The 21,586-nt window shown below is 41.1% G+C and overlaps 1 protein-coding gene across 1 annotated transcript in view; it reads right to left on the bottom strand.

Moving 5' to 3' along the window:
- Positions 1-935: 935 nt before the first annotated feature.
- The window catches only part of col16a1 (collagen, type XVI, alpha 1), a 60,228-nt gene continuing 39,577 nt past the window's right edge, over positions 936-21,586 (bottom strand). Inside the window, 42 exon segments of the mRNA XM_063899410.1 lie at positions 936-2,188; positions 2,866-2,943; positions 3,028-3,201; positions 3,338-3,401; positions 3,637-3,831; positions 5,576-5,620; positions 5,705-5,740; positions 5,868-5,957; positions 6,559-6,609; positions 6,695-6,748; positions 6,898-6,951; positions 7,160-7,204; positions 8,434-8,478; positions 8,589-8,642; positions 8,744-8,815; positions 8,896-8,958; positions 9,042-9,077; positions 9,160-9,213; positions 9,331-9,375; positions 9,461-9,514; positions 9,620-9,673; positions 9,751-9,804; positions 11,752-11,796; positions 12,388-12,432; positions 12,546-12,568; positions 12,571-12,610; positions 12,697-12,738; positions 12,932-13,057; positions 13,186-13,236; positions 16,571-16,621; positions 17,330-17,392; positions 17,533-17,577; positions 17,912-17,968; positions 18,752-18,778; positions 19,239-19,283; positions 19,381-19,449; positions 19,564-19,617; positions 19,698-19,733; positions 20,013-20,054; positions 20,166-20,219; positions 20,328-20,450; positions 21,320-21,427. Of these exon segments, the coding sequence (XP_063755480.1) occupies positions 1,995-2,188; positions 2,866-2,943; positions 3,028-3,201; positions 3,338-3,401; positions 3,637-3,831; positions 5,576-5,620; positions 5,705-5,740; positions 5,868-5,957; positions 6,559-6,609; positions 6,695-6,748; positions 6,898-6,951; positions 7,160-7,204; positions 8,434-8,478; positions 8,589-8,642; positions 8,744-8,815; positions 8,896-8,958; positions 9,042-9,077; positions 9,160-9,213; positions 9,331-9,375; positions 9,461-9,514; positions 9,620-9,673; positions 9,751-9,804; positions 11,752-11,796; positions 12,388-12,432; positions 12,546-12,568; positions 12,571-12,610; positions 12,697-12,738; positions 12,932-13,057; positions 13,186-13,236; positions 16,571-16,621; positions 17,330-17,392; positions 17,533-17,577; positions 17,912-17,968; positions 18,752-18,778; positions 19,239-19,283; positions 19,381-19,449; positions 19,564-19,617; positions 19,698-19,733; positions 20,013-20,054; positions 20,166-20,219; positions 20,328-20,450; positions 21,320-21,427 (2,757 nt within the window). The 3' untranslated portion in view covers positions 936-1,994.

The following is a 21,586-nucleotide window of genomic DNA, read 5'->3' as shown; positions in this document are numbered from 1 at the left end:
TATCAATTCATGCATGTTCTTCCAAAGCTGCAGATGCTCAGCTTTTGTCAACATTCTTCCTTTGGCAGAAGTTCCCACCATACTACAAAACTAGACTTAGGTGTCTAAAAAAAAAGGACCGCAAACGCAAAACATACTAACAGGGAAAACAATCACTTTTATTTTACAAATGCACCTCAAAATGTATGTTCTTTGTCAAAGTTGTCATATTACAACATGTTAGGCACACAACTTATAGACTTGAGAGTTAATTGACACAAGCAGTGAAGTAGATAAGTCCGTTTGTAAAATGTTGAAGTACTTTAATTTACCTGAGTATTTTCAGTTCTTTATAGGCTACTGCTTCTCTTCTACATTTATTTGACAGCTTTAGTAACAAGTTACTTTTTCAATTTGGATAATTAGCTAAAACTAAATATAAATCAATTATTAAATACACTTTATATACTGCTGATGTATAATATTCAGCAGCTGTTTATAAAGCTAACGAGCTCAAGATGTATCGGCTGTGATTGTCATTGAACAATTCTAATGGGCCACTTACTTTTGGTACTTTGTTATTGTATATTTTGGTGCCAGATGCAGGACTTTTTTTACTTGTAACAAAGTAGTTTTGAAGTTTAGTATTGCTACTTTAACTAAAGTGAAACATCAGGGTGCTTCTTTCAGCACTACTAATAATGAACTTAAAACAACAAAAGAAACACCACCTCTGACATGTATGGAAACGGAACAAGGAAAACTATGGAAAGAGACAAACACTACCGGGTCAAAACATCCAAAAAGAATAAGCAAAAGACGATAAAATGATGCTAAACAAAGACAAGTATAACTTCACTTCTAGTCAGGGTCCAGATCTACGCCAAATGTATTAATTCATCTAAAACAATGATTTGGATGTTGATGCGTGTTCACAATGACAACAGGAAACAGCATCTTTTGAAAAGCAATTTAATTCAGTTTAAAAAAATAAAAAACAGAAGACAACCCCAAAATACAGCAACAAGTATACGTACTACAACAAACATGTGTGATGCTTTTCAGAATATGTTCTCTGTCCTTGTGAAAGCTTGGTGCTCAGTGTTGCGTTACAGTATCTCAGGTAAACGGACTCAATAATTGCTCATATTTCTTTAATCAAAAACCTGTAGAAGCAGACGGATGGCTTTTACAGCTACTTGGAATACACAAGGAGATGCTTTTAAATGGCTGTATTTAAAAAAGAATGGAGTTAAATGACACAAACGCAATTTTTCTTTATAAATAATGTTCTTTTGATGAACACAATATTCAATTGACGTTAGAAAAATATCCTTTTGGCTTTTTTGTATTGCTTTATAAAGATTGACAATGACAAAAATAGGGGCTAGCCATGCGTTTGTCTTCCTTTCTGTTGAAAAAGTATAAAAATCCACTTTATATAAATATAAATATATACAAAACAGTCATGCCGATCAAAAAGGGGTATGATTGCAGAGTCAGTTTCTACAGAATTGAAATACTTTTCGGGGGAAATTCTATTACAAGTCAAATTCAAATGTGTGTCACAGCACTGAGACAGAATATTAGAAATGCATAGTATAACTCTGAGTGTGATTCTGTGAGCAGGGAGCAACGATATGAGAGGTGCGAGCAAAGTGCCGCCGTAATTGTGTGTATTCTCCCGCTACACGTTTAGACAAAGAGAGTCGAAGAAACACAAGAGGCCAGAATTAATCAAGGAGAAGAAAAATAGAAATTCTGATTCCTGTCACCTCCCATGGGTTGTTTGAAATTGTACAAAAGGTGTGAAACATAGCGAGAATAAAGAGGCAATGAAAAGAACGGAGAAAGAATGATGCTGGTGTGTCCCTGCAGGCCTCATTCCAGCGGGGCCCTCAGAACGAGATTGTGGATTTTTGTACCATTCAACAACAAAGGAGCTCCTCGTGGTCAGATTAAAAAAAACTTTGGATCAAAGTCTTTGGCTTCCTGTCTACTCCAATACTAGCCATTTACCATGGGCCCTTGACCTGTGGGCCCTTGGGACTGTACTCTACTTGATGGCTCATACAGTCCCCAGGATTACACCGGCCATCGTTTCCTTTATTACCCGTCTGTCCAGGAGAGCCCGAGATCCCAGGAACACCCTGCTGGCCGACGGGGCCTGGGGGGCCCATCTTACCGTAGCCTTGGGGACCAGGTACACCTGCAAGAAGGGAAATAGAGGGATTGGAATGAATGGGCACGATGCTACTTATCAATAACAAGACTAACGTCAAAACACATTTAAAGGTAAGGTAAAAGAACAGTCTGGGTGATACAGACATGTCACACCCTAAATTCCTTATTATTTAGCAACAACAAACAAGTAAATAAACATTATTTTCTCTCCTTTATTAAGTGAGCATGGGGAAACATTGAAGAACACTTCAACATGTTTGATAACTTGATGTGTGCATGGTTGCTTTTTCAACCAAAACCACCTGTTGATCCAAAATAAATAGCTGCTTCATGTAAAGTGATCCAAACTCGAGGATGATTAACAGATTCATAACGATGACACATCACTTTTATAATAGCTGGCATTTAACCAATCAACAACAAATGCAAACTCAGTCATTAGCATAATTGATGTGATGTGAGCCAACTCTGATAGCAGGGTTTGGATCAGGTGTAGGTGGAAGACTATTACAGACATAAGTGCCAAAACAAAACGCGACGGATTAGGCAACTTCTAGAGCACTGCAAAAATAATTGGCAGCACTGGGATTGTTTTTTGGTTGGATAAAAGTAGTTTACTCTGGTTTGCTTCTTCAGAGAGGCTGAAACACAATATGGCTGCCTTTACTACTTCCTGATCCCTGGTCCAGTGGGGTACATTACCTGGAGCTCCTGGAGGTCCTATGTCTCCCATCTCTCCTATGCCCTTATCTCCTTTTACTCCCTGGGGTCCTCGTGGTCCTGTTCAAAGACACATGAGATAAAACGTTTAGCTAATGACGACACCCTGTCACTGTTATGGCGCTACAAAGACTGTCGGTTTACCGGGGAGGCCTTGTCCTCCTGGTCGTCCTTGTCTTCCAAGCTGACCCGGTAGTCCAGGTGACCCCTGGCTCCCAGGAATACCTGGAGTACCGTCTTTCCCTGGGGAACCGGGCCGGCCTGGGGATGCCACCGACTCTGGCATCTGCATGCGAGACAGGTAGTAGGCCATTCTCTCTGGGGAGGGAAAACATGCATTAAAAAACAGTGACTCCACAGAAGCAGTAACTAACAGAGGAGTCCCAGAGGAAACAATCTAGTCTGGAAACCGCAGCATTATAAACAACAACATCAACATAACTCATGACCTCACCATCGAAGATCTTGACGACCTGCTGGCGGATGAAGTTCTTGACTTCATCATAGTTGACTACAGCCTGTTTAAGAACCGAGGACAAAGAGAAAATGGAAAGGGTAAACAATAATCAAGGAAGATAATTAAAAACTGCATTATTTACAAGAGCAGATGGAGCTACTGAGCGCCTCTGGCCCCTGTCCTCTGTGACATCCCCTTTACTCACATCCAAGCTGGGTGTTGCATTATTTGGAGAGGATTAAACATGAAATAAATGTATTTATGCTACAGTGCTGCTTGTGTGATCTGTCTCTTACATCATTTCCTGGTGACCCTGGAGATCCAGGATTTCCAGGGGATCCGTCTGAGCCGGGGCTTCCCCTCTCCCCTCTGGGTCCAGCGGGGCCCATCATGGGCTGAGCATCCTTGGCGTGGTAACCTCCGCCGCCGGGGAGTCCGGGTCTCCCTCTCTCCCCTGGAGCACCCCTCTGGCCCGCAGCCCCAGCTTCACCCTGTGAGACGGACGGTAATGTTGGTAGATAAAACACGATCTCTTTCTCCAACATTCGGGCAGTATTAGTACGCTGGATGAGAAGCACACACCTCTCTTTATCGATTGTTTTCTTTCTATAGGAACATTTTATTGCATTTTTGCTACTGAAATGTCTTGGTTTTTTTATAGCTTCAAGGTCATGTGACCAAGTGACTTTATATCATATATATAAAATATTTTTATTTTCAAATATAACCAATTGGCAACGGAGAGTGCTTTTCACCATGCCCTTTAAAAAAAGAATATTCTAGGTTTTTTAATATATTTTTGACATACGATCCCTTATTGTTTATCTGAGGTCAACATATGTCCAATTTTCTTATAGTTTGGCCATACTATACTGTACATATTGTTTATTTTTTTAAAATAAAGTGTGTTAAAAACCTAGTATAGCAAGTCAAAGAAATATAAAAACACAAAAGGTTTGTGTGTCGAAAATACTCATCGTGTCAAATATATATAAAAAACGACATACTACTAATGTTCTAAAGCCATGGAATAGTAAACAAACAAAGTTAAAGGGTCATAAATATCATGAGAAAAGTCATAGAATAATATTATATGACTTATTGTCTAACTTTAGTCAGAAAATTCATAGTTCATTATGTCACAAAAAAGTACATTATGATATAAAAACCCTCACATAATATATCTATATATGAGTATAGTATGTCAGAACAATATCAGAATATATGATTAGGAGTGGTATAATTCTTCTCACTTAACTCTTAAGTCACAAAGCAAATGATTGACTACTATGTTTTTCCTTACTCCCTATTTCCTAAGCTAAGCTAAGCTAAGCTAAGCTAACTGTTTCCCGACTGTAGCTCATATTGAACAAAGAGATAGTGGGATCACTCGTCTCATAACACTCTCCGCCTTAATTCTTGTCAACTATTGTATCCTTTGTCACTTTGCTCTTTCTGTTAATTATTCCTCGGACTATGAGAAGCATAAAAAGACTATCCTCAACCCTATTCCAGAGCAGCCCTTTCAGACAGCTTTCGGTACGTCTATATCATTTTCCACACAACAGGAGCCCACAATTGGGGTTGTTTGAATACACTGGGGAAAAAAAACCCTCCTGCTACATTAGCGACAGTGATTTATCAAGGACAAAGCAGCCCATAATGGACGTCTAATGTTTACACGTCAGCGACAGACAAGCGGCTCTAGAAATAGAGAGGAGGGAGAAGAATAGAGGAGTCCGTCCTCGTCTCTCTCCTCTTCTGTGCAGCTAAAACCCTGACAATGCTGTCCTGTCAGCGTGACAAATGGCCTCATCTAGCATCTCCCCTCAGGCTTAATAGCATTATCCCAGAGGCAGGGAATAACTTTATCACTGCATCCACCTACAGTACTGTAAGCCAGAGTCTGAGGAGCGGTCCAACAGGCTCTGCTGCTGCTGCTGCACGGGGCCAGAGAGAGGGGTGAAAGGAGGTGAGGAGGAAAGAGGGTGTCTGTGGGAGGGTCGGAGGGTGAGTGAACTGATGGCTGTGTTAAGTGTGGGTGCTTAGTGGGCCGTAATGGAGAGAGGAAACGTGTTCAGCACCATGGTCTGTAGACCTTGAACTAAAGAGAAGAGCAATAGGGGGCATCTTTGTGCATCCAGATTCAGGTCTACGGAGGTAATAGAGGTTGATCAGTTTGACGACACAAAATCGACCGTGTAATAAACTGTACTACCTCAAATTGGCTCCTACCTTTTGACCTGGCTGCCCATTGTCACCTGGTAGGCCTCCGGCTCCCTGTCAAAAATGAAAGATCCATCAGAGGAATGAAAAAAGAAGCAGATCACCAAAACAACTACACCAGATTTAGACAGTACTCACATCTTTTCCAGCTGCACCATCGCTGCCTGGCTCTCCCTGAAAGACAAAGTCAAAGCAGGACAGCAAAACGTGACATATATTGGCATGTTAGCAGCTAATATGCTGTTTAATTTGATTTCTGGAGGAATTATTTTGACGTTAACAAAAGTATAGTGGTACCAACCAGAGGCCCTGGGTGCCCGGGGGGTCCAGGGGCTCCTCCCATCCCTGGAAGACCCCTCTCACCAGCCTGGCCCTTGTCTCCTTTTATACCCTACAGAGGGATAATGGAGAATTTAAAGTCTCAGAAGCACTTCTATCCACACACACACACACACACACACACACACACACACACACACACACACACACACACACACACACACACACACACACACACACACACACACACACACACACACACACACACACACACACACACACACACACACAGGAGGAGTTTTGTTTTGAAACAAAATTTTGAACTGAGCCATGTTGGTTTTCAAAAAGCTGACTTTTCAAAATGAAACAGATCACTTTTGAGTGTCACACACACACACACACACACACACACACACACACACACACACACACACACACACACACACACACACACACACACACACACACACACACAGCTCATAATAAATCATTTTAAAACAATCTTAAGGCAGATTAATTTAAACTTGTGGTTTTTTTTTTTAGTAAGATAGCATATCCTCATTCTGGTCATCATCCGTCATTTTTTCAGTATGCTTAGCCTCTGTAATGATAGCCTGTAATCATAGTTAATGTGCCTCCAACAAACATTAAGCTACTAAAACAACTCATGTACCCCTTTTGCAAAGGTAATCCATTTCCTATCTGTCTCTTACCAATCCTGATGGACCAGGAGGTCCTGGTGGTCCAGCTGGACCTGAGGATCCCTAATGAGGAAAATAAACACACATAATTCAAGTTCAACACACCAACTTACTGGATGTACAGTAAAGGTCAAGGCAGTGAACTTACAATGTGGCCGGAGGGTCCAGGTCGGCCCGGAGGTCCTTGGGTACCAGGGTCACCCTAAAAAGGTCACAGATTGACCTTTAGTAATCTCCAGAGTTGCACCGACTATGATTCTGTTTCTTTAGGCTTGTATGCAGGTTAAACATTTGCTTTTTCATTTTTATTCAAATCCACTTGTGGTAATGATAAGAAATAGGAATACTCACATCATGTCCTGTCCTGCCTGGAGGTCCAGAGGGGCCTGAAGGTCCAGGTTCACCCTAAAGGAATGAGAAAGGAATGAAAAGGCATGAGAGAAATGTACTAGTGGAGACTCAAAACAATGAGGTAGTACAACACTTGTGTCATGACTTAATTATGAGTTTGATAAAACAACTTGGCCCTAATCTACAGGCAGAATACATCAATGACAAGTTGTAATACAGGAAAGACATAGCATGATGGCAAAGCAATGAGTTTTTGGCTCACCTTCTGTCCAGGGAAGCCAGTATGGCCGGTTTTCCCTTTGAATCCCTGAGGGGAGACATCAAAGAGAATTAGATTGGTACAGTATCAAAATTCACAAAGTTGATGATGGCAAAGAACAGGCAGACGTGTCTTTGAAATCCCAAACACCTGCTTTTGGGTGGACCTCAAACTGAGATACAGAGAGTGAGTCACAGAGATTAAATAAAAGAGAAGTTCACTACAGCACGTGTCAGTGTCGGGATAAAAAATGGAAAGATATTATTGGTGATATGAAGCTTCGCAGCTTCAAATGGGGTCACTAGTGACAGCGACCACATTAACAAGACTCCTGATTGATGAGTCACAGTCAAAGCTAATTTGATAAGGTCGCTGTTTTCAAAACTATAAAAGTCAAGAAACAATTGATCACACCTGTCTGGAAACTTTCCTATACATATGTATTCATGATCAATCCAAAATGCAAGTCACAATCTCCACCCATGGTTGGCCATCTCTCCATTAAGAGCTCCAGATAGGTTTCCAATGAAAAAGGTTTTGTCATGCAGGCTGATTTCCATACCAACTTGTGAAACTCAAGGTGAGCCGTGGCAATGCAATTCTAAAGCATTGCATAAAAAAGGTATGCCTACCACAATGTATCCAACAAAACAAGCTGCTGTAGGTGAGACAGACAGAGGGCATTGCTGATGGAATATTGGGACAACATCTGCATTTATCTTTAAATAATTCAATGTTTGCACATAAATAAAAGGCTACATGCTAATGGCTCTGAGAGGATGTATTTAATCCCAAGCATGGTAACACAAAGTATAGCTAGGGTTAAGGTAAGGAAAAGTATATTACTATGAAGGCGTTTGGTAGAGAACATTATATCTGAGCTGATAATGGTGCTTAAGGGTAGGTGAGGTGATAAATTAATTACAAATTAAAACCAGATTCCATGGCAATCCGTCAAATCGTTTTTGAGGAAATGTATTCAAAACGACAAACAGAGAAGTCACACACAAGCAAGGCTAAATTCTCAGTATGCATCACTGCGGAGATGTACTGAATTAAAACCTTTTTGTGTTTGTTTATTTATTACTCTCTAACTGTCAATGCTTGTTTTCATCACACATATTACACAACGTCAAAGGGCAACAAATCACTCATACAGATTGGTGGATAAAATGCATGATTTCTATTAGGATCTGGTTTGAACAGCATTTTTATAATTAGTGATGTTCTATGCACTGGTTACATCAGGGCATGTAGATGTAAGAGGTTATTCTTACTGGGATTCCTCGTGGTCCCACTGGGCCTGGGGGACCTGCCTCTCCCTGACGAAACAAAAGCCAGTGTTAAAGGTCAACTGTTGTATGTATTTAACTAAACCAACTATAGCACGACCTCAGAGTGTGTTTGGACATTCTGCCAGTGTATAACTTACCCGCAGCCCTGGTTTCCCATCTTTTCCATCCAACCCCTCAATGCCAGGGGGGCCCTTTCATTGAGACGGACAGAGAAGGCAAATGAGGATTCAGTTTATGGATTGTTGGAATGAGTCAAACTTGGATAATATGCAGTATTCGATCATGCATATACCATTAGTCCAGGCGAGCCTGGAGAGCCTCGAGATCCAGATGATCCCTGAGAGCCGTGAGCGCCATCATTTCCCTTTGGAAGTAGTGTTTTTGAGTTTAACACATGATCATTTTGGAAGCAAAAATACTGCTTAAAATGTGAAGTGTACTCACTTTTTCACCTTTGAGGCCTGGGAGCCCTTCCCTTCCACTTTTGCCGGCAGGACCTGGTCCACCCTAAAAATACACAGTGGCAAAAAGTTACTCCAACTAATCCAAGGGCCAGAAATTGTCATAAAGGAGGTACAACTTTTACATACTGGTGGTCCTGGGAAGCTTGGTGGTCCTGGGAAACCCTTAAAATGAAAAGAGTAACATATGAGTATGTGATTAATTTCTTTATACAGCTGAATTTTTTCTGTTATGTGTTTTATGTACCGCATCTCCTTTGGGACCGACCGGCCCCGCTTGTCCGGTGTCTCCTTTGATGCCCTGCAGACACGGATAGGATATAAATTACTTTCTGTTTACGATGAAAAAAGGTTTGTGATGATAAATGAGGTAGCCAGGCTTGAAATATTGCTGTGCAAAATGTATGATGAAACTGACCGGTAGGCCGGCTTGTCCTTGGTACCCGGGTACACCAGGCGGACCCTGCAGAGGTGAAGGTAATGTTAGCCACTACCACTAGCTGCAGATTCATTGTGCAATATATGTTATTGATGGTGTAATGGCTTACTGATTCTCCTTTCTGACCAGCGCTTCCGGGGCTCCCACGTTCGGCCTTCATTCCCTGACAAATACATATGGAGAGTAAATCAATTTAACCATTAGAGATGGCAGGTCACTGTCAATCACATCCTTCTTTTATAATGAGGAAGAGGTGAGAGCAACTTACAGGAAGTCCAGGCGGTCCCATGCTTCCCGGATAGCCAGATGTCCCAGGAGGGCCCTGAGGGGAAGATCATATAATCAAAAATTAAAATCTACATGTTATGATTTCAGGGAAATTGATTGGCAGATACTTACCTGTTCGCCCTTCATCCCTGACAAGCCTGCTGACCCCGACTCACCCGGCTGTCCCTGAAAATGATGAGTGAGGAATGATTATAAAATGAGATAAAGGATATGTATGATATGATGTGATATGTATGTTCTCCTGCTGGATATGAGCCAAGGACAAGGCAGGTCAATATCAAAGAGAGGAAACAGCTATTCCTATCATTAATTCACCCAACAGACATTATTGGATTTTTATTTGAAAACATAGGCATTATAGTTACAGCTCATTTCCAACGCCAGTACTTAGAATTGTCTTTCAGAAGTAACGTAGTTAACCATACTCTAGGTATTTTCTTTTCTCCAGAAAAACGTAGTATGAGGGCACTAACGTCACTTCCGGGCAAATTACGGCCCCGCCCACTTTCCAACTAAATAAATGCATTAGAGCGAAGCGGAAAATAATAGTTTCTTTATGTCTTAAAGCTGCTGAGTCATATATTGCACCTCAAACAACAAACAAATCCAGCGTTATGGGTTGTTTAGAAACGATCTAATTCAGGATTCACAGTTTCAGTGTAAGCCTGCTGCCTGTCACTCGTCCACCGGCAGACCCACCGGACATCCATTCCCTATTTATTCGCAGCCCCTTAAAGGAAAGATGTCTCTGCCGTCTGAGAATTGTTTTGACGCAATTTTCATATTTTTGGATTAATCATACCGTTTTCGATGAACAGAAACATTGTTTTCTGGCATTACTTTAAAACATTAACGGGGAAAATCGGCATTTTTGGTATCAGGGCGAACTCCGAAAGTAAGAAAGCACAGCGCCCCTGTTACCCGGTTCAGACAAAACCCTGCTGTACATTTTGTGTACTATTTTACGAGAAACAGAAAGACCTTATTACAATTTTGGCTAGAAGGCTGCACATTCAATACGTTAGCTCTCATTTATTATTTTCCAATAAGTTATACAGTTGTGTTTCCCTCCTCTCTTCCTCAAGTAATTTATCACTTTGAGACACCGAACAAACAACGAAAATATATGGGGTTATTTTTTTACCAAGCCACACAATATTGTCATCATACTGCACAATTTACCTCTGCAATGAAAAACATGTCAATTCTGAGAAAACGCTGCATGTTTGCAAACATTAATATGCACGTGCGAGTGTGATCTGTAGCCTAGCAACAGCTGCTGTATGCGGAAGACAGATGAAGACTGGAAGAAAATAAAAAGTTGTATTTCTGAGTAGATAGAATATCAGTGGGTGCTTTTTTTTTGGTACGAGGGATAGGTAATTACTTGTTTAACTAACTGTGCATTTATAAGAATTGTCCCTTAACAATAAATAACAAAATTAAGTAAACTTGAAATTGTTTTAAGAATTTCCTATTGAGATTCAGTTATTAGAGTGATGGCTGAGGGTTGTAATTTGGAGAAAGTAATTAGTGATTGATCATACTGAGGAGACACTAATTAGTAGCTCATCAGTGAATATGAGTGATACATTCAGCAGCAGCTCACAAACGGCATCCACAGATTCAGCACGGCACACAGCGGACGCTTACACCTGCTATAAAGTGCTACTAAGCCGCAAATGGATTCCATGCAGCGCTCGCACAGCTCCTTCATTTAGCATCTCTCTTCTGCAAAAACAATAAATCTGTATGAGGAGGAGGAAGTGGGGGAGGGCTCTGCCTGCACAGCAGCCCCACTCTCCATCACTTAGATGGCGGAATAATTGAACAACTGGAGAAAGAGACGACCAAATCGCTTCCTCATCTGAAATAAGTTTCATGTAAGAGCCACGAAGAGAGGCAGGGAGAGAAGGCAAATATGGCATAATCAAGGGCTGCTTGACTTAAAAGATGAAGGAAGCACAAAAGACATCCAAAAAGAAGATTTGATTAACATACTAATCGATAATATTTCCACACATTTAGACTTTTACTTTTTCCATTACGGATTTAAGTACAAGAAGAGATTAATTAAATGAAAATGTGTTTTAATGAGTGATTCAAACTTACGGGTGTACCAGGTGGGCCCTGGGGACCTTGGAAACCAGCAGGTCCCTGTTGACAGAAAAATGAAATAATTGGCAAGATGAACTCAGTTATCCAAATAAATGGAATCAATTTTCTCCTTTTAAAGCTTGTTTTAACTTCCAGAAATGCAGTTTTTACTAGAAATATCGATAGTCTCTTATGTTGGGTCACATTGTACCGTACATAATTTCCAGCAGGGGGCTCTCTGAAATCATGAAACATGACAAACACAAACTCTTCTCAATTTTAATCTGAAGCTTTGAAACAAATCCCAGCGGTGCTGTCCTAAAACTTTCAAAGAAAAGAAAGAAATGAAATTGAAAATCTTCCCTGACAGAAGTACTGGCTCACTTATTCAGTGATTAGAAGGCACTTTATAGTTCTCAAATGTCTCAGAGTGACACAAAATAAGTCTTTAAAGTGCTGGAACTGCAGATCTACTTCCCATTAGATGAACATTTTAGAATAAGAATCCACTGCTCTATAGTGTTGCCATAAAGAGGGTGATGTGTTTTGAATTAAACCATGGTAAAATACTTAGCTTTCTCATAAATAAGCTCTGTGGGAGTCATTTCTCTGGAATTTAAAGATAAGAGGAATTCTGTTGCTTAATCTCACCATCATTCCTGGCGATCCAGCTGGGCCTCTCTCTCCTGGTGTACCCTTTAGCAGAGATAAAGAAAGAAAACTGTTGTGAACTCATTTTCAGTTGCATACAAAGGCAAACACAAATACACTATCATGTAAAGCTAAAGGTATGTTTGCGTTAGACTTACTGGCTCTCCTCTCATTCCTTCTGACCAGGCATTCCTGGAACTCCGGGTGTTCCCGATCTGTCGTACTATAGAGTAAAGACATAAATAAGTTAAGAAATGTGCATTTGTTTCTGTGAATGTCCTCAGACTGTGACAAAGACTATTAACTGACCGATGGTTGTGTTGCTTGGTATCGTTGCAGTCGCTGCAAACACTGGAAACACACAAGAGAATCAGAGTAAAGCCTCAGAACTGGAGCTACACGCTGTCAGATGGATAGCTACATGCAATGCACACTCAAATACAAATTAAGGTTTGCATTCATAAAAGCACAAAACAAACACAGTAACACATCTATTAGCGATGCTTTAATGTGATTCTGGAAATGAGGAATCTTCATGTCTCACCTTGTCACAGCTGTCCAGCGGGGTTACACCAGGCTTACCAGTACCCTGGTCAGCTGTATCTTCCTTGAAACTACCTGTGCCTGGCACTCCAGGAGATCCTTGGGAACAGTTCCCTTCACAGCGCTCCTGGGTTGAACACAGATAGTATCATATATGTATATATATATATACACTGTACACAAAGTGAAAACAAAGTCAATGGATACGATAAACGTGAATTCACCAAAATATAATTTTGTTACTCAAGCACTTACATCACCATCTCCTACATCTCCTTGAGGCAGCCGGTGTGAATCAGCCAAGTGCTAGAGCAGGGGCAGGGAAACAAGTACAAATTAATATTTACTTCATGGCATCAGATACAGTAATTAAGGAAAATCCGATCTTTAATAATCAACAAATGCAATAAAGATATCCCAATGTTTTTACAGCAAATACAGTTTAAAGACAGCTTTGAAATGAATCAGTTTCTTTGATGACTTCACAATTGCACAATGACACACACCGTTTTCCAATTTTAGGTAACTCGTGTATAATGGTCTGTTAATAGCACGAGATTGATTTTGAGTTCCCGTACATGTTGAGTGATTCATGCTCATTAAAAACAGGATATATCTTTGCATTCATAAGGACCAAAAACAAGTGGATGATATTTGAGTTCATAAATTTAACTTTTCAACAGCTCCAAAAAAAAAACTGGTACAAAGTCTCACAATCTTTCCAAGCAACATGTCGAGGACCATCTCATTCAGTATTATGTCAAGACAAAATAAAGTACTCGAGATGCAGAACAGGCCTTATTAAAAAAGATACATTTTAAATTGTCAAGAGTATGAAACAAACAGGTGTGTATATAATGAAATGATAATTAGCTGAATTCTGTTTAGCTGACTTGATTTCAGTTTCCTGGTATGACTCATGCTCGCACACGGTCACTCTATCTAGGACTCTTGAATAGAATAGAGCCATCATTAGTGTTAATAATGAAATCTCTGCTTTCCCACCATAACTTTATGAAAAGTCTGCTTTGAAAGGGGTATATTTGAGGACATTCAACCCCTCATTCAGAAAGCTGTACAGTTCTGAAAGTCCTTGCTTCTGTTCGTCCTAACTCGACAATTTCATGGTTGGTTGTATAAATCCTTTTTTCAGACAACCTTACTGAAAATCTAAATATAAAGGGGCCCTATTATACTCATGTTCAGGTTCATATTGGTATTTAGTGCCTCTACTGTGACATGTTTCCATGCTGTAATGTTCAAAAAGCTCTTTATTCGTCTCATACTGCCATTTTTACACAACCTCTGGAACTCTCTCCCAGCGGTAATCTGCAACATCCCCTCTCTTGACGCCTTTAAAAGGCCCCTCAAGTCTCACCTATTTGTCAAAGCTTTCGGCCCCCAGTTTATTTGCTGTTTTTGTTTGTCTGACTGCTTTTTTCTGTTTTTGTTACTCATGTGAAGCGACGTTGGGTCCCCTGAAAGGCGCTATATAAATTAAAGTTATTATTATGATTATTATTATGATGTGCTGCAGCACCTCTTTTCACCCTCTGTCTGAAACCAGAGCCTAGTCTGATCTGATTGGTTAGCTGGCCAGCGCTGTTGTGATTGTTCAACCGCTTAGAAATGTTTCCCTCATAGGCTATCACGTACAATGTGTTGCAGTGCTAGCAAATAAAAGTGTTACATAGTGATGTCACTGTGTAACAGAGTGGGAGAGAATCTCCATCTGGAAGGAACTTTGGGATTTTAGCCTTTGATAGGACCCCTTTAATGTTTTTGAACAAATGAAACGTAAATTTAAAATACAGTGGCCTAACCTTATTCACAGAACTTTAGGTTTATATTTGAAGGATTGTATGTGGTAATTCTGGAGTCAACAACTTTCACTACAACATATGCCAAAACTTGATTCTCATAAAGTGGCACATGTGCACTTTGTAATAAAATAAAAGCAGATATAAAAACAAAAACAAAAAAATCAGAGCCAATTGCCTTGAAGCTGCAATTTAATCTGCCAAAACCTAAAGTCTGTTCCAGAAAACCTTTAAATACAAGAATGTTGCACCAAAAAGTAAGACAGACACATCTATTACCAAACAAACAAACACACACAAACACACACACACACAAACACACACACACACACACACACACACACACACACACACACACACACACACACACACACACACACACACACACACGTTGGATATGTGAAGGTACACATAAGGGAGAAAAAAACGAAAACACTCAAATGCCTCAAGTGCCTGTTTATACGGCGTTCTGAGATAAAACCGGTCACTCAAAAAGCCCAATCACATATACAGTGAAAGGCAGTCTGCTCCCTATGAAAGCAGTGGGAACCTTTCCACTGAGATTCTTTCAAAAGCACCTGGCCTTGTTTCAATGTCATTACAAACCCATTTTACATTTTTCAAGCTGGAGCCATTAGCTAGAAGGCTATTTGATGCCGCGCGCCATTGGCTTTTTTTTTTTTTTTTTTTACGGGCACAAGGATTCGTGCATTAACAGACTTGCTCCAAAAGAAGCTTCTCTATAATTATGTGTCACTGTTCTATGTTCACTTCTGCCACTTAGAGGGATCAGAAAATTGCAAACTTTGTGTTTTTTTCTACGAGCAACTAACTAATATGTTTCAAAGACAAATACATTTGTGAGGTTTTATAGAGATATGCTATAACTCTGAGTGGCATAATACCTGCAGAACCACGGGAAAAAGAGGCATTAATAAGTCTATATACCGACATTAAGGTCAAACTAAGACTGGACATGTCTGTGCATATTGATGTCAGATGGATTCAACTTTTCCACTGAAGTTAAACTCCTTACAAATATGTATTCATTCCGCGAAAGCGCTCTAAGTGCGTCTCTTCCTAACCATGATTCATGGATACTTTTAAATACACACAGATCATGTCCCTCTGCATGCCTGTAGTGATTTTACTAGTCGAGGTGTTGCTTTATAGTGATCAATCAACACCTTTCTGTCGGAGTTTACTTAAGTTCAGTCTCAAATCATTTCCAGAGTGCTCCACGGAGTTTCTAGTCCCTCCCTTCCTGCCGTTAAACTACTACTTTAATTCCTGTTGAAGGTGAGATTCCCCTTGAGTGCTGGCCAGGAATCAGCATCGATGTTCCTTTAATGAAATTAAGCCATCAGCAGACTTGAAAGAAACAAAACTGACACCGTATACAGTTAGAATCCACTGATGACTTCCCAGCACCTCACTTCTCCACTTTGATGCTGTCTTTGCACTTTAAGTAAAGTAGCTTTGGACACATGAGACCTTCGGAGATTTTAGAACAGATCTGACGGTAGATGCACAACAGGTTGAATACACGTAATGTGGTTTTCCAGCATGTTTGAAGTTCTAAAAAATAATAAATACAAGAATATGCGGGAGACTTATGTCCACTCCCAAAGTTATACATTCATTTATACAAATTTTACAAATCATAACCCTGTGTCACTTGCTTTGTTCCCTTAAATGAATGATTGTAGCCTTGAAAAACTTACCACTACCTTCTTTATAATCACCCCTTCCTGACATTTTGTGCCTTTGCATAATTTACTGAGCCTCCTCTCCTTCCTTTACTCTCTAATTTTACTTACGATTCCAGGCAAACCAGGTTTCCCCTGTATCCCGTCGTTTCCAGGGTTACCCTGAAATGAAGGAACTGAGGTTGAACTGGTTTGATGCCAATCAAGAGGCTAGCCACTCCCATCTCCACCAATGGCCAAGGCAGAGTCACAAGGTCATAATAATCACACCTGCTCCCTCTACGCCAGGTCTTATGAAACTTAGTATTTAGCATTCAGCCATTGTTACAAATGTACCCTTGTCAAAGACATGACCTCTTCCATCACCACTCTAGATGTCTTTGTACACCTTTTACTTTCCCACAGATCACAGTAACACCTTATTTGAAGGTCTGCTCGAGTTTAGAAATGAATCATACTTCAGATAACCACCGGCTCTATTTTTTGATATTTATACTTCAGACCTTCAAATAACTCTTCATGTCTTGACATTCCCAAAGCTTGCTCAGTAGCTTCCCACAAAAGTTAGAGCTTTAAGCACCTGACTGGTCAGTATATATCATTTGATCCTGATTTCTAAGCCTATTTTACACCAAGCTGTTGCACCCAATCAGAATTTGATGTTGCTCCATCTCCTACATGCACATTATGAACGTTATGTTCCCCATTAAGTTGCAAAGCATGTCAAAGCATTGCCTTTCTGAAGGACCCCAGTAGCCCAAGCTGAAAGCCTACATCATGAGTAGCATGTAGTTTAATCCAGGCTAAATGACCAGCTGAATTACAGTTAGGTTACACCATCACCTCCCTACTGGCTCTTTTTTCTCTTACCTGTACTCCTTTTAACCCATGAGGCCCAGGGGGGCCAGGGGGGCCAGGAGGTCCTGGTGGGCCCTACAACACATAAAGACATAGCCACACAGCTCAACACAAATTAAGAATTCTGTGAAGAAACTTTGCAAGGTAACAACAGAAACAAAGCCTGCAATCGAAGCCCGAGTTATCAGACATGACAGCTGGCTGACGGATCAGACCTGGGGCCCGGCCTGCCATGTGTTTATTGCTGTTCCTGGAGCTCCCTGGAAGGCAAAAGTAGTCAAAATCAGAGGAGCAGTGGTTCTTGCAAAACATACAGACAGCGCACAGTGTAAATTTAGGAATAACACGACAAATGTCAAAGAACAAAATTATGCAGAAGGGAAATAACCGAGCACAAACATGGGTTTTTCTCAAAATGTCGCCAGTGGAGTCATAATTAACCGTGTGAGTGTGTGTTTAATAAATCAATGTGCATTCAAACTCCTGTTGCAAGCCATCAATCCACTAGATGAAATAAGTGTAGGTCTAGATGTGTTTTCAGTGTGTGTGTGTGTGTGTGTGTGTGTGTGTGTGTGTGTGCCCATTTCTACTCACAGGTCCGCCGACGGCTGTGTGCGAAGGCATTATGCAGTTGCACTCTCCAGGTTCACCCTGAAATATACATCAGGAAAAGAACAATTTAAAAAGGAAAAATGACACTTTTGCAAGATTTTGAGCACATGCTGCAAAACCTCAGTCCTCGTTCCGCATAAAAAATTCAGAACAGTCGCAATTCTTTGAGCTCTAAGGACTATCTGTTCAGTTTTGATATCACAAGAAAGTCCAAACTGCAGGGACAAAATGATTTTTTCATAATACTTTGTGATCTGGAAGTGTTGCATTACATGAAGTGTCCCTGAAACTTTAATGTAGTGAAGAGTAGAATGGGATCTATGAGGAAGAAAGGTGTGATTCACCTAAAATCTGTAACACATAGAGCCAAAGACCTATCTTGCTTATACTATCTCGGAGAGAAGTTTTCTGTTCCCTCCTTCACTGTTTGCTCCTGTCTCACATCTTACAACCCTCCCGACCCTGGAGCACTGCCTCCACCGCTTCTTCATCTCTCCCACCCTCTCAGTGACAGGCTGGACTGGTGGCTCTGATGAATGCAGTAATTAATAGTCTCACACAATTTCTCTCTTAAGGCCCTGAAACTCCTCTTGTCTGCCAGCAACAGTACACTTGTCACCTCCTCTGCTACTCTATCCGTGGCCTGGGGCAGGTGTGGGTTTGTGTGTAAGCGCGCACTTTTCTGTGTTTGTGTGTGTGTGTGTGTGCGTGCGTGACACAAGGAGAACCATCTCTTGCGATTACCATCTGTTCCACCCCCTTATATTCAACCCCACCTCCCCCCACCCCGATCCCTTCATCCAAACAAAACGGTAGACTTACCTTGTCCCCCTTAGCTCCATCATATCCCTGCAAAGGAACACACACACACACACACACACACACACACACACACACACACACACACACACACACACACACACACACACACACACACACACACACACACACACACACACACACACACACACACACACACACACACACACACACGCACACACACACAAGCACTTAGTTACTCTTGCTTTGTTGTTCCAGAAGAAAGCTCACGGGGCAGTGAGCTGAGCGCAGATCAGGGGACAGAGGATGAGATGGGAGCAGACATTGCCTCTGTTATGGATCGAGGCAGACATCCTTGGTTACAAATGACGCCTAAATCAAGGACAATTCCCAAAGAAGCTCACAGAAAAAATGAACACAGGAAACAACTCGAACTTTACCACTTTAATTTCTTCAACGTTTCCTCAAATTGCTGAGAAACAACATGCAAATGAAACAATTAAGACAATGGAGGAACAAAACAACTCACAGGTCTGCCGTCAGCTCCTTGAGGCCCGGGTAATGCATCTCTTCCCTGGAAAAGTACATCAGAATAAGATTAAGTTTGACGATATAACAGAATGACATAATATATTCATATGCATATGTAAAATTATGCATTTATGTCTAACCGGGGGGCCTTGTACTCCAACGCCTGGAGGCCCCTGTGGTCCTTGACGCCCGACTTCACCTCTGGAGCCCTAAGAAAAGGAAACACTTAGTGTCACATAGTTGCATTGCTTCAAACTGAACTCAGTAATTTAACTGCATCTTGCTACAATACATGTGGCTTCCACCTTGCTACTTTATGCTACCTTTTCTGCTGCAGGGCCAACAGGTCCAGTCAATCCTCTGGCTCCAGCAGGTCCCTGTATAAAATAAACAGATTACACCACAGCCTGAAGACACAGAGTAGAAAAAGTATGACTTAAAATATAGCTGCACTTACTACAAGTCCTGAAAGCCCTCTTGGCCCCTCTTCACCCTACGACACAAACAAAAAGGCAGGCAGGGGGTTAAGATGTTAAGGTTGTTCAGGGAGGATACAAAGTATATTTGGTGAGATGGCCAGACTCTGATACAGTGGAGAAGAAGTAAAGACCAACTTCTAAATAACAATAAAGCAAGTAGGATTCACAATACATCAATGGGTGGGAGGGAAAAATTGATATTTGTAACCCTAATGAATGAGTACAATAACATCACATCCACTAGAGGCTGTGTGTATGTGTGTATGACAGAGCGGCAACAGCATCAGTCTTACTTGTGGTCCCTGAAGGCCAACTCCTGCAGCTCCAGAATCTCCCTACAGGGGGCACAAGACAACACAGATAAGAATCCGTCAGTGATTCATGGTCAGGCACAATCCTCCAGATGTATTTATAAACAAGTTAACAGAATAAATGGACATTCACACCTTGCCTCCTTTGGGACCAGCGGGCCCCGGAACACCGCGTAAGCCTGGTTTTCCCTGAATAGAAAAAATGTGCGATGATCAGCTATGTTCATAGAGCCAGAAGCCACTTATATAAATACATAATATGTACATTATACGAAAATAAATATAAAAGTTCCACACATTTTTGCCAGGCTTCCCATCCCGAACAGGACCTGGATCTCCTCTCTCTCCTTTGGGGCCTTGCACAGATACACCACCACCCACGTCAGTGCCCAAAGGAGGACAGCTGGTACACGCTTCGCCCTGGGGAAACAGAACAAATCCAAACCATGATCCAGGGACCTTTTTGAAAACGATCTTATATATAAAAATGCTAGAGCCGCCATTTTGCCATATAGTTTCCATTTAAAACTACTGGACACCATCATAGGTCTAGAAGTGGGACCAGTTATGGATAAGATAAGTAATGGATAATGTGGAGCGAGGCGGTCATAATGGGGAAAAGCACACTCGACAGGCTGATCAGGGAGCCCACGTGAAGCAGAGGGATCTTGATCAGCTTGAAAGGTGTTCTTTTCCTCTTATTACACGGCCAAATACTTTATTTTATTTTTTCAAATATTTTAGTGACTCAAAAATTATCGTAATTCTTCCGCAAAAAAAACCATCTAGAACTGCGACAGCAACAACTTTACTGCAGCACTGATCGAGGATTTCTAACTGTTCAAGTCGGTTTCCAGTTTCTGATCCACTAACAAGTCCTTAAACACTGCAGAGCCCATACGGTGCGTCTGTTGGTGTTTACTTCCTGTCTGTCTTCGTCTGGTGATTTATCTGACGTCCAGCGCTCCGTCTTTTAACCTATTCTCCTTTCTCTTTCTTGATCCTCCTTAGCAACGGTCATTATAGTCCTTGACAGTGCTCTGTTATACTGGATTAACATGTTCTGAATTGACCAATCAGAATCGAGTATTCAACTAAGCCATGTAATAACACCTGTTATTAGAGGTCTGAATGGATGGAGGGCCAAAAGTAAAAACTAAACAGACGCAACTACCTGTAGATCTGTGAGCCATTTACAATCGAAGCAATACATATTATTTATAAAATCTGTTGACAGATACAAAAGAGATGCAAAGTCGACCTAAGTAAACTGTTCAGGTACTCCATACCTTTTCTCCCTTCAAGCCCGTCAGTCCGTCCTGACCGGGCTCTCCAGGCAGTCCTTGGGATCCGGCAGATCCGTCCAGTCCCTTGACTCCTTGATCCCCTTCTTCACCCTGGAAACATTGAAATATGATGACTTACTAGACATTGCTGCTGTATAAAGGCCGCTGTTTAACGACGTCCAGACCCACAGTGATAGCAAGTCAACTTTTAAACATTGTAGGATTAATAATATTAAAAAGTTTTGCAAGAGTTTCATGAGGAAGGAAAGA

The sequence above is a fragment of the Eleginops maclovinus genome, chromosome 13 (genome assembly GCF_036324505.1).
Source record: "Eleginops maclovinus isolate JMC-PN-2008 ecotype Puerto Natales chromosome 13, JC_Emac_rtc_rv5, whole genome shotgun sequence".
NCBI lineage: Eukaryota > Metazoa > Chordata > Actinopteri > Perciformes > Eleginopidae > Eleginops > Eleginops maclovinus.
Note: the sequence above shows the minus strand (reverse complement) of the source record. Positions and strands in the feature narration are given on the sequence as shown.